This window comes from Phragmites australis, chromosome 22, assembly GCF_958298935.1.
Source record: "Phragmites australis chromosome 22, lpPhrAust1.1, whole genome shotgun sequence".
Taxonomy (NCBI): Eukaryota; Viridiplantae; Streptophyta; class Magnoliopsida; order Poales; family Poaceae; genus Phragmites; species Phragmites australis.
The window spans coordinates 21920919-21933178 of record NC_084942.1 but is presented as its reverse complement, the minus strand read 5'-3'; the positions used below and the strand labels follow the sequence as shown (position 1 = coordinate 21933178).

At 42.8% G+C, this 12260-nt stretch overlaps 1 protein-coding gene across 1 annotated transcript; it reads right to left on the bottom strand.

Annotated features, from left to right (window-relative positions):
- Positions 1–4278: 4278 nt before the first annotated feature.
- On the bottom strand, positions 4279–5748 carry LOC133904332 (auxin-responsive protein IAA31-like). Its single transcript, XM_062345800.1, has 3 exons — positions 5389–5748; positions 4953–5288; positions 4279–4833 (listed from the first exon to the last, which is right to left on the bottom strand). The coding sequence occupies exons 1-3, from the start codon at positions 5601–5603 to the stop codon at positions 4752–4754; spliced, it is 633 nt and encodes a 210-aa protein (XP_062201784.1). The 5' UTR covers positions 5604–5748; the 3' UTR covers positions 4279–4751.
- Between the last annotated feature and the right edge of the window lie 6512 nt (positions 5749–12260).

Genomic DNA, 12260 nt, shown 5'->3' with positions numbered 1-12260 from the left:
CGTCAGGTTGTGCATCTTATCACCACCGAAATGCAGGCTTGTAAATTCTTGTGTTGTCAAGTATTCATCGGCTCAGAATTTCGAATCGCAGCTGTTGAAGCATCCACGTCTTTTATCATATCAGCAGGTGAGATTTGAGGCAGAACAAATCAAGGAGACAAGACGTCCCTCTCGATTCGGTTCGCTTGAAGGCAAGTGGCCGTGGGGCAGGGGCGTTTCGGTCCACGAAATGTGGATTTTTTTTTTTTTATTTGCGCGGGCCCGTGGCGTATCTTTCTCTTGGCTGCCAGGCTTGCCAGGTCGGCAAGGCTGATCGGATTCGGCACTTGGGGCTGATATTTTCCGCCGGCGGCGAGGTGACACGCCGGACGTCTCGGTCGGTCCTATCCGCTCCGCACCCAAAAATCTCAGGAGCTCGGAGAATTCTCCCGCGGCCGATCCGGTCCGGCGCATCTGATCTTGTCCTCGGAATTTCACCGATGCTGATTGATGCCTGGGTGCGGGCTAGGTCAAGTTTATCAGGAATCGTATACGTTTTGAAGGTGTGGATGCACGTCTATATCATCTGAGTTTTCAGTCATTTTAGATATAAATTTGAGTATTAATTTTCAAAAAATAGCTATGTATATCATGAACGTCTTGTTGATACGGAGATTGAAAGTTATATTTTCATTATCTTAGGTGTAACGACAGAATATTTAAGAGCCTGATTTCAAGATGAACATTGCACTATGATTTTTTAGAATTCTAGTTCAAATTTTGAGATAATCCTGATGATCTGGATCCCAGTTCAACAACTTCTAAGTAATCCTACAAATGGTTGATTTTTTTGGGAGCATTTTGTTAACATAGTTCCTTTCGTACAGAGGATTCTTAAGCTAGAGTTTTTTATTTATATATTTTTTATATTCGAAAATTACAAATATATGAGTCTATTTTCAAAATTTACAAATGGTACTCACGTTGCCCGTTCAGTGGGCGTTAGGAACCTATTTCTTTCTAATGGACGACAAGTTTAAAAATATAAAAAAAAATCACGTTTCAATGCTTCAAAATTCAAAACACTATCGAAATTATCATGAAAAACCCTGAAACATTTTTTTGGTGTAAAGGATGCTATAATCTAGCACCCCAGAGAAATTCAACTCAAACAATTACTTGTAAAATGAAAAACAAAAAAGAAAAATTTCAACATCCCTAAAATTTACCTTTTTTCTCATCTTACAAGTTATATTTGTGTCTAAATTTTTTGGAAGAGATAGATGATGGCACCCTCTACACCACAATTGTTTTTTACAATTTTTATGACTATTTTGATAATGTTTTAAATTTTGAGAGCATTGGAATACATCATTTATATATTTTTTAAACATATCGTCCGTTGTAAGGGCTACAGAAGTATAGATTTGTAAATTTTAAAAACAAATGCATATATTTGCAACTTTCGAAAAGAAAAAATCCCAGCTAGTTAGATTCCACAGCAACTAGCACGCAAACCGGCCCAAAATACGTTCAACATAGCCGAAATTCATCAGCAACAGAAAACGGGCCTAAAACTTGGTATATTGTCCGGGTGGGCCAAACTTGATCAAGGAGGCCCAAATTTTGAAACTAACCTTCGGCCTCAAACCAAATTGAATGTTTACTTGTTTAGTCTGGTTGAATCAGGCAGAAAAGTTTCGAAATTTAGTGCTCGATTACCACAATCGGTGGGGAATTGATGAACTGAGATTGCGTGAATGAGCGATCTTTTCTTCAAATGCATAATCTTTAACTAGTTCTTATGCATTTTCTGTGCCATGCTGCCATTGGATTGAAGGGAAAGAATGGTCGTAAATGTGATTGAATAGTGCTTTGGTCGGCAGTGTACTTTCTCTTCTTTTTCTGAAAACAAAGATCAGAACAGCAGGTCATCACTTCTACTGAACATCTTGTCATGTGATGCAGTTTATGTGAAGCCTTGTTGTTGTTCATACTTAACTACCCACTGTTGTAACAACACCCCAACGTCCAAACCCTAGCATTTACCACAAGGGTTAAGCCGGAATCGCTACGTCTAGACTCATATAAACTCTCCATACGGGACTCTACCACATAAATGGGTTGTTTGGCCCATCACAAATTGGGGTGCAGTGTTCAACTAAGACACTAAACATTTGCACATATTTCTTTCCTTTTCTATGCATTTGTTTTCTGGTTGGTCCATGCTGCATGTTTTTGGAGATAGAAATGTAGCTTTTTTGAACGTTGAGGTCGGTCAGCACTCTGTCTTCCATCAAAAAATGTTGTTTGGCTGATGGTATTTTTGGTGTGGCAGCGGAATCTAGTCAGCTTTAAACTGCTTTGTTCATGAGAAAACTTGTTGGAGCTGTTGTAGCATGACAATGACTATGTTTCAAAGAACTCTTAAACTTGACTCACTTTTAAGTCTGAATTGAGACATATTAGAATACAGTTTTTTTTTATGGAACACATAGCGATCTTCTTCTTGCAGTGCTAGTTGTCAGTTTTGTAGCTGTGTTTCCTGTTTAGTAGACTTGGAATAGCTCAGTCGTGCCTCGCATACTTGATATGCTACTCTTGTACTTTTAGGCATCATACTGTTGCATCGACATAAGTACTTGGCATTTGGAATTATGTACGAATCAACCATCCTGCAGAGATAGAAATAAGCAGAGCGCTCTTTTTTCTAATTTACATGTGTGCAGTTTCATAAACTGAAAATTAGCAGTCTGTCCATCTCTTCTTGAAATGACCACCCATAAATTTCAAATTTCTTTTTGATATCTCTAACAATTCTATATGACCAAGTTATTCTGGTATATGACCCGTCCCTGTAATTTGTAAATTCAGAGTTCAGGCAGCCAGGGAGTTTCAGACGAACTGAAGAAAGAGCCAGGAGATGGTGACCAACCTCTACCTAAAGCTCTGATTGCAGCAAGCGAGAGAAAAAAAAAACTATAGAGAGGAGGTCAAATCATCCAGTCCCAAGGAAAACATCTGAGGTTCTGATCAAGAAGCCCTATACTGAAACCAGTATGTTGTTCTTCTTCTTCTTCAAGTCCATTTTTATGTAACATTATTTGCTTAGAAATATACCTATATTCTATATAGTTCCGATTGTTCCAACAGCTAGCTCATAATTTTCAAAAGCTTTTCGCCTAAAAAAATTACTTATGCTACTTTACCCGTTTACCATATCATGTGCTTGTATGGTGGTGCTTGACTTCATTAGTCCAAGACTGCACAAATGTGTCAAGGGAAGGGCAATTTCTCCAAGTGGTACCCATTTATAGTTAACAGCTTAACATCAGGGCCGAGGGCCAGGTTTGTGTTGTTTAGGCTTATCTTATGATAAACCTTATAGAATTAGTATAATGACACAAACAAAACCCACCCAAAAAACAAAAAAGATGATGGGCGGACTATACTATTTTAAGATGGCTCCAGATCTGAATTCTCTTTTCCTTCAGAAGTTGCATGGTCAATTCAGACTCATCAGAACCATCTCTAAGTTGGCAAGTTGCCCAACACACATCCTATTTGTTACAAGAAACAACATTATTATACAATAGAGTGATAGACAACGAAAAGCCTCTTGCATCAGCCAGCCTGTGCTTGCACAGTAACCCTGAAGCAGGCTGATACAATAAATGCACTATCACCCAGCTCTTGTTGAACCTAACAGCAAACTGCTTAATCATGCATGCAGGGAAATGAAATCTGCTCCAGACAGGGACCCTGCATCTCTCCATTCATTTCGCATGCTCCTCACAACCACATGCGACCCTACCGCTTCTCCAGGCGCTATGTTCTCCAGTGGCCAGATCGCTACAGCCTTCCCTGGAACTCCTACTACATGCCTGCTTCATTGGATGCTCTTTCATGTGCTCCACATGCCCCCTGTCGGCGTGGTCTAGACAGGTGCATGTTACCACTGAAATCTGAACGAACGAGCACCCAGATTCAGCAATCACCAGGGGAGCGTTTTCTCTTGTCTTGACCAGCTCCGCCTCTTGCTAACTTGGTACTTTTGTCATTTGACAAGTGGAGTGGTTAATAAAGATTAAATTGCATCTTGTGCCCATCCTTGATCATACATATCTGTACATGTAAATCTTCAGTGCCCATGTTTTCAAAGGGATGCCAGCTGAGGAGCAACAAGTGTTTGTGTTGCATTTCTGTTTTCCCTTGACATCAGTAAAGCAGCTAGCTTTGTGCCTAGGATTGAGGGAGAAAAATTGATGTCCATGAAAGTTCCATATGGTGAACTAATCAAATGAACGCAGAGCTCGATCTGCTGTTCTTACATCTCACAAACAAAAAAGCAAATATGTCTGTTGTTCTTGCATTTCACAACCAAAAGGAAATATGGATAAACTCAAAGGGGAGAACAGACCCTTTCTTCCCTCCAATTACAGAAGTAATCAACCACTGATATAACTTAAAGGTGATCCTTTGCTTTGTACAAACACACATGGAGAGTCAACTCGAATCTCCACTCCTTTTGTGTTGCTAACACTAGGTAAAACAAAAAGGAAATAACAAAGCCACACACACATCCATGCATGCATGCACTTTTGATGCACAAAGTCTCTCCTTCCAACCTCCGTTTCTCCTCAATCTTGCATCATTTGGTTCCTTGTTTTGTTCAAGAGTGAGACCAGGAGAGATGATAAAACACATGTCCATGCCTTGGAGAACCCCAAAAGAACAAAAGAATTTGTTCATGCACAAGACATGCATCTTGCTCAGTTGTTCTTCACTGACCCCAGTCCTCTTGCTTCAGATCCCTTCATGATCCTCAACCTCTTGCAGGTGCTGATGAACATGCTGCAAACACACAAGAACCAAACATCATAAGACACCATTCATGCAAGTATCTTAAATTTTAATCTGCATGTCAAATCAGTAGATGAAGAACAAAAGAGCATATATTTGCAAGAACTTACTCGAAGGGCACATCTCCAACAAGCATCAGGTCGCCGTCCTTGTCCTCGTAGGTGACGGCGAAGTCCGACGGGTTGACGGCCGGGGCGTCTGCGCCGCCGGAGAAGCAGAGGAACATGGCCTCCAGGGCCTCCCTGAGCTCGCGGTAGCCCTTGTACATCTTGAGGTCGATCTTCCTCAGGTAGGGAGCCCCGTCCATGCTCACCTTAACAAACAGCCCGGCGGCGGCGGCCGTGGCGGTCTCCTCCGGCGCTGCCGGCTTGCTCTTTGTGCTGCTGGCCTGCTGGAAGCAGCTCTTCCTGTACGACCTCACCGGCGGCCAACCCACCACCTGAGCCCTGCACGAGTTAATTTCCATGAACGTTAGAACACTGCCCTGTGTCATGCGTTGTATGTGAAGGCTGGAAGAAGAAGAAGAAGCCACGGTCAGTCACTCACTTGGCGGCCGGTGGCGCGGTCTCGCAGTCGCGCTTCTTGGCTGCCTCCTCCGGGCCGCTCACGTCGCGCTTCTTGCCCCTGGGCGTCGACGGTGGCGTCGGCAGCGCCACCGTCTTCTGGGGCTCCTCCTCGGTGCCCGGCAGGCCGAGCCTCAGCTCGGTCGCCTTCAAGTTATCAACGTCGGCCACATAGCTCGCTGCGGTGGCGGCCTCCATTTCTCCCTGCCCTTGATTAGAGTTCTCTTCTCCGGCGACGGTGGTTGCAACTTGCCCCGCCGGATGAAGAAGATGAATTGTGCTGTGATCTAGCTAGCTCGATGAAGCTGAGCTGTGAGCTGTGACTTGTGTGTGTGTGTGGAGATGTTTTATAGAGCTAGCCTAAGGAACGGCCACACACACATGTTCGCACGCACGTACGTGCCAGGCCACACATGTGCGCGCGTCCACACCCTTGCGCGTACAAACAGCTGGGGTGGTTGCGGGGTAGGGTGCAGCCATGGCGGCCTTGCCGGGCCGACCCGCGACAGGGCGGGCCGACCCAGTGGCCCCGCCACCGGCTCCGGTAGGCACACAAGAGATTCTTCGGGTCACGGATAACGGGTCTCGGATCATAACGCTTTCACGGCCATGCCGGGATATCGGCTGTTGGACCACACTTCCAGGATCCGATCCAATAAGCTAGAAGCTGATGACGCTACATTGAAGTTCATTCAGGTCTTCAATTGATCAGTTCTTAACCATCTGGATATTATATTTATTGGTACAAGGAAGAACCCTACAATCCGGTCAATACCGGGTGTGGATCCATTACGCTGGAACCCGGATCCATGTACTGGAAGGACCATTGATTAGCACTAAGAAATCAAATCAAACTAAGCAAGGTGTGCCATTGCCATGATTAGGATGCCATCATTAGAGATCTTGGGGGAGCATCTTTTGCAAATACAATAATATTTCCCCCGGCCATTGTCTAATAACATATGTATGGATCAATGTAACATGGAGTACATAATGTAACATGGAGTATATGGGCATTTGTCTATTGCTTTGCTCCTCATCATATCTCTCCATCTCTCCACTACACCTTGTTTCTTCTTTCTTGAGCCTGCTTGCTTCTTTTGGTTGGCCATGGGGTCTAGGCAGGGGGCTGGTGGAGGGTTGTAATTTACTCCGAAATTTCCCTCTTAAAGCATCATTTTTTTTAAAAAAAACTCTAGTACAATATGTAGACACACGCACTCGCACAACATCTACTAAAGTTCGGATATGTGGAACTTATTAACAAAGTTACTACAAATGCCTCGTTATCGACGAGTACGTCATCTACCACTAAAAGAAATTTTATTTTGATATAACACATAATGATCAAATGTAGGGTTTGATCTCTGATGATAGGGGTATAGCCACCTTCTAACCACCCAAGCGAAGACTTGGTTCTCCTCTCAAACAATCCACTAAACTATGCTTTTTCTTTGGAAACTGTATGGAAATTGTTGTTAATTGTGCTGGTTCTGCTCCTTTAACAACTAACCAAAGCTTCTCTTATTTTTCTGGTGGGAGCAAGGTGGTCCCTGCTTCGAGTAAATTAAGCTTATTTTGTTGATGGGATATCATACGGTAGTACGACTCCTTGAGAAAAGCTAGCTCTGGAAATATTGTCTGCTTTTGATTAATTTATGCCTCTTTGTTTTGTACAGATCGCAACCAAACTTACTTCATTTATCTAGCTGAAATTCATGTAAAAAAACCAATGCAGTTTAGCTGGTCACAATTGCTAAATTGATATAGCATAACAAAATTGGCAGTTCTCCTGCCGTTTTGTTTTTTTAATATATATATGTGATCTGCTAAGACTCCTGGATAAGACTCCTGAGAATGCAGATCAGTAGATGTTCCTAATATTGACAAGGCCACCTATCATAACTTGTTTTTATGTTTATTTGTTATGGCGCCACATTAATCTACTTTCTTATTAATACAGTACATGTAAGCATTAGCATAGTGTTAGATATGTACAGTTTTATGTTTAGTGAACTTTTTTCTTCCGCAGTAACTAATCTGCCTCGATTTGCCAAAGTAATGAAGTAGAATCAAAATTGATTCCCTGCCATATTGCTACAGCCTATGATCAACTGCACCGAAATTTCGACCACCATCTCCATTTGACTATCCCAATTAATCAAGATACCTTATGTTCCTGCAACCTCCCACATTCACTAGTTAGAATAATAACAAAGAATCTTTAGAATTCGCGGCGAAAAACAAGTGTTGTGCTTGATATGTTTAAAATACATGTAGGTAGCTCAGCTTGGTTTGAGTTTGATCAGCCTGCCTCTCGAATTAAACCAAAAATATTCGATAAAGTACTGTCTATGTCGCCCACTGATCGATCATGAAGTTTCTTGGATTCCGGAAGGAACTAGGAAGCAGAGAGCATGAAAAGATGCACATTGATTAGCAGTGGTTAAGTACAATGAATTGGGGTTTTAAATTGGCTTTGGTGGCCAGAATCTTTTTGATCGAATTTTGAGCCGGGGAATTAGGGCGGTGCAGCATATTTGACTGTTTGTTGCTGCGTGCATGCTTGCTTGACCTGATGCACAGATTTGCATGCATGATCGACTGCACCGACTAAATGCCGCATGTTCAGCGATGTTGGTGCAGCAGGTACATCGAAATGATGTGTTGCTAGATATAGATTAGTTCCTGTAGGCCTAGTGATCAATTATTTTGTTGCCGGGTTTGCTCTATTTTGGAGATGCTTTGTGTTGTAACAACCCCCTACATCAGGAGCTAGCATTTTGATTATTAGTATTTCACTAGCTTGCTCATATGTAAGTTATATAGCTAGCAAATTACTAGTTTGTTCTTGAAACAGATTCCGTACTAATTTACGGTGAGACCATATCATTAGCATTGAACATGCATAGTGGAACCTGTTATATTGTTCATCCCAGCTGCCCCCTGTTTTCTTTATATCCAGTTGGCTAGACATACATATATTAGACACATGCATGCACATATTTTTCAACGTAGGGGTACTGAAGCTTCTTCCATGTTATATATGTTCATGTACTAATTAACCTCTAGCTATATATAGCTAACTGCTGATTTACCAAACTAAATAAGGCTAAAGAGCAAGCTTGTTCTTATTCTCTTTTTGTTTTGCGAAGAAAAAGAGCAAGCTTGTTCATACTTCAAACTTTTTTCTATGCAAAACTTATTATTGGTTAATTTGTGAGTGTGTTTATATATCAAGGAAGCATCCCCAGACTAATTGGTAAAGCAATAATACCACTGCTCAGACAGACTTTGGACCGGTGGGCATGTTGAGCAGTGGCTTGAAAGATACAGATCGATGAACCCATAGTTACATTGCATTGCATGCCCACTCCATTGACGAACAGGTGAAGATGGGCGTGCGCCATGGATAAGTACGTGCAACAACGATGCATGCGATCGTGTGATCCATACGTGGATAGTGACACTGGTGAATTCAGCGACAAGCTGCAAGCGAGACGTCGCAAGAATGTAGGGTTAGCTAGCTGCAACGATGCATGGGTTGCAGCTACCTTTTGCATGCGTCTATGTCGTGTAATTAAGCTTCAGTACCGGCCGGTCGATATGGACGGAGTGCTGGACTGCTAGCTAGGTAAGCTCGGTACACGTGTCAGCGTCAATGGCGCACGATTGCACGTAAGCATCGCATGCAATTACTGGTAATTAGAAGCAGCGGCTAAGATAGAGACGTTATATTGATCGAGCGTGTGCATGCATGCATGTCCACACCGTAGCTGTCGGTGGACAGAAACTTTGATCACGTCCCAGCACGAATTGGCCTGGAACCAACCATACAGAGAAGATTAGTAGTAGTAATTAGCCTGGCCCGTGCAAGGATGGCAAGCACGAATAATCGAGGAATATAAGGCGGATTTTTTTTTTCAGACGCCTGAAATCACGCTTTGTTTCAGTCGACAAGCCTCAGCCGCATGTTTCTGATCGAACGGACGATAGATCATCTTCTTCCTCTGGACACCTCCCAAAGCCAGCTCATCCCGATACATCCCGACGTTCCCGCTCCCCCACCTCCCGTCAACCTCTGCCCATCTTCGGCTACGGCCCCACCACTAGATCAGTGACTGCCGCTCTCCCTCACTAATTTCTCGTTTTCACACTCCCTCACCCCACTCTAGCCCACTGGCCGTCCTTCGTCGCCCCGCCCTCACGCCCACATCTTTTGCCAGGCCGGCCTGCCTCCCTCGAAATCTCTTCTAAAACTGGTGACGAAGACCCCCAAATCAAACTCTATTAGGAATTTCATCGGCACCCGCTGTTCACGGCATGTTTACACGGACGCTGAAATCTACGAGGAAGCTGGGAATACAATGGTCCATGCATGTTTTATCATGCCATTCAGTCCAAAGATTAACGGAGGACACGTGGCCCTCTCACTACGTAGTAGAAACGCCAAGGCTGCTGCAGGCTAGATTATTAACAATGCACACGCGTGCGTGCAGGGAGGAGACGTGCGCGTGCATTAGCTTTTTTCCATTATGACATAACGGAATCCTTAGTGGCGTGCATTAGCTTTTTGGCGCACATTTATATATGTGGTTGCAGTCTCCAGAGACGGATCACTACTAGTAGATCGAGATATATATATATATATATATATATATATATATATATATATATATATATATATATATAGAGAGAGAGAGAGAGAGAGAGAGAGAGAGAGAGAGAGAGAGAGAGAGAGAGAGAGAAACTAGATGCAGTGTACCTCTCGTTGCATTGCATGCATGCGTATGAATCGATCGCTAGCGGCTTCTTGCCGTGTCGCAGGGTAACAGATTCAAACACCATCTAAACAAATTGAAGGCCGAATTAATAATCATCACTGTGTACTCCTACCTAGCTCGTGCCACGCATCGATCGACGATGGTTCATCGCACTTGGCCAGGCCCGTTCACGCATCCACCGCTAAAAAATGGTAAACCCAGTCGGATTCAAAACTGTCGTCAGAGTTGGTTTTGAAAAATTAACCGTAGAAAGAGTTATCACAATCGATTCTAGTGATAAAGATTTTCAGTGTTGGTTGCAAAATCGATTATGATAATAGCTGATTTTTACAGTCGATCGACTGCCATTGGCTTCTGTGTGGTAGTGATCGATCGACGTGCACGTACGCGCGTGTGTGAACGAGAGTGTAAGCAGGAGTACAGTCAGCATGCTCAATGCATAAGGCCGGACCGGCACTGGTAGCTGCTAGTACGTGTCTGAGTTCTTGGACCTGTTATTAGGATGCTTATGAGTTATGATCCCTTTCTTTAGCAGTAATTGCGAGGGGTAGCTTTTGATCAATTTCAAAAGGCAAAAAAATCTCTACTATATAATCTTGTCACAGGCGGCCATCCAGATAATATTCAAAGCTGTGTAGAACAACTGCATGCTAATTATATGCAAGTAAACAACGGAATAATGTACAGGTTCTAGGAGGAAGGAATGGATCTATTTGGTTCCGGCAGCGAGTAAACCTATGCATGCAATTCCTAGTATTATTTTCGTTGAAAATATTTCCGGTTGCGATAATTATGAAAAGTTATGGATGGTTTCAGTAAATCTTTTTCTCTTGTGGTTATTGCTCCATCATAGTTCATTCACGAGATTCATCAACTTCTTCTTATATATTTATATAGATAGATAGATAAGTAACCTTTTCCAAATCTTATCCGAACCAGAGAGATATGGGACGCAACAATGCAAGTGGCATCAGAGCTTACCAGATTCTAGAAGGATGGGCATTTCATGGGCTAGCATGCATGCACGGATCGACAGGTCGTTCTCATTCCGTGACAAGGTCAGCGGCGGACACTGGCGCTTCACTGACATGGATGCATGGCCGTATACGTGCTTGGTAGATGCATGCATGCATTCACTTGGGCCCGCTTGGATATGATGTATTTCTTATTAGCTAAGAAAGTGACTATAACTATTAAATTTTGTTTATTAATTTTTATAATAAATCTTTAGCTTCTCAGCACACTTAAAAGTTAAAAAAGACATTCAAAATCTACTCTTATTTTTTAATTCATTTCAGTCACAATCATTTCCTCAGTCAATCAAAAGCCACCGAAAAATCAAGAGAAAAAACTAGCCGTTTGAATAAGTTCTAACTTTTTTAGAAAAAAATAAAAAAACTAATCAAATGGGGAAAGACGTACACAGCTTCGAGGCCATTTTCATGCATGGTCACCTAGCTGGCTGCTCTGAGCTTCTGGTCACTGCTCAAATGTTGAACCTAGCATGCATACATCCATTACTTGAAAAAAAAACCTCTTCAAATACGGTCTATAAAGTGTTTTACGGCCGATTTTAGAGCCGACAGTGGGTAACAGGCAGTGATAGTTTCTGACTATTGCTGCTGATTCAGGGATTACTGGCAGTGAAGGGGTTATCACTGCCGGCTGAGACCTTCAACCGGCAGTGATAGTCGAGCGCCAAATCGACCTTTTGGGGTTGGAAAAATTGAAATATATATATATATATATATGGCAGAGAAATGGTGCGGAGGTCCTTGTCATGATCCGTGCGACAAACCTATGGCAGAGGGTGGTTAGACTTTGGTCACCGGCACTCTTTTCTCTTGGCGGTGAGGAGCTCGATAAGGTGGTGGCCGGACTCTGGGAAGACATAGTTGGGATGAGAATGGGAATCGAGATCCCCTTTCGTAAATGAGCTAATCCAGACCCATCTATCAACCGTAGGCCAGCGCCTAGTCCCAGAGTGATAAGGACAATTTAGTCATTTTGGAAAAAAAAATTAACGGTTCATATTGACGGTGGTAACGACCATGACATAAAAGATACCAAA

Bases quoted from the DNA above. Each gene is read 5' to 3' on its own strand.
- LOC133904332 (XM_062345800.1), bottom strand. From the start codon at position 5,603: ATGGAGGCCGCCACCGCAGCGAGCTATGTGGCCGACGTTGATAACTTG. The intron at 5,289-5,388 runs GTGAGTGACTGA...TAACTCGTGCAG, and splicing joins ACCGCGCCACCGGCCGCCAA to GGCTCAGGTGGTGGGTTGGC. The intron at 4,834-4,952 runs GTAAGTTCTTGC...GTGTGTTTGCAG, and splicing joins GTTGGAGATGTGCCCTTCGA to CATGTTCATCAGCACCTGCA.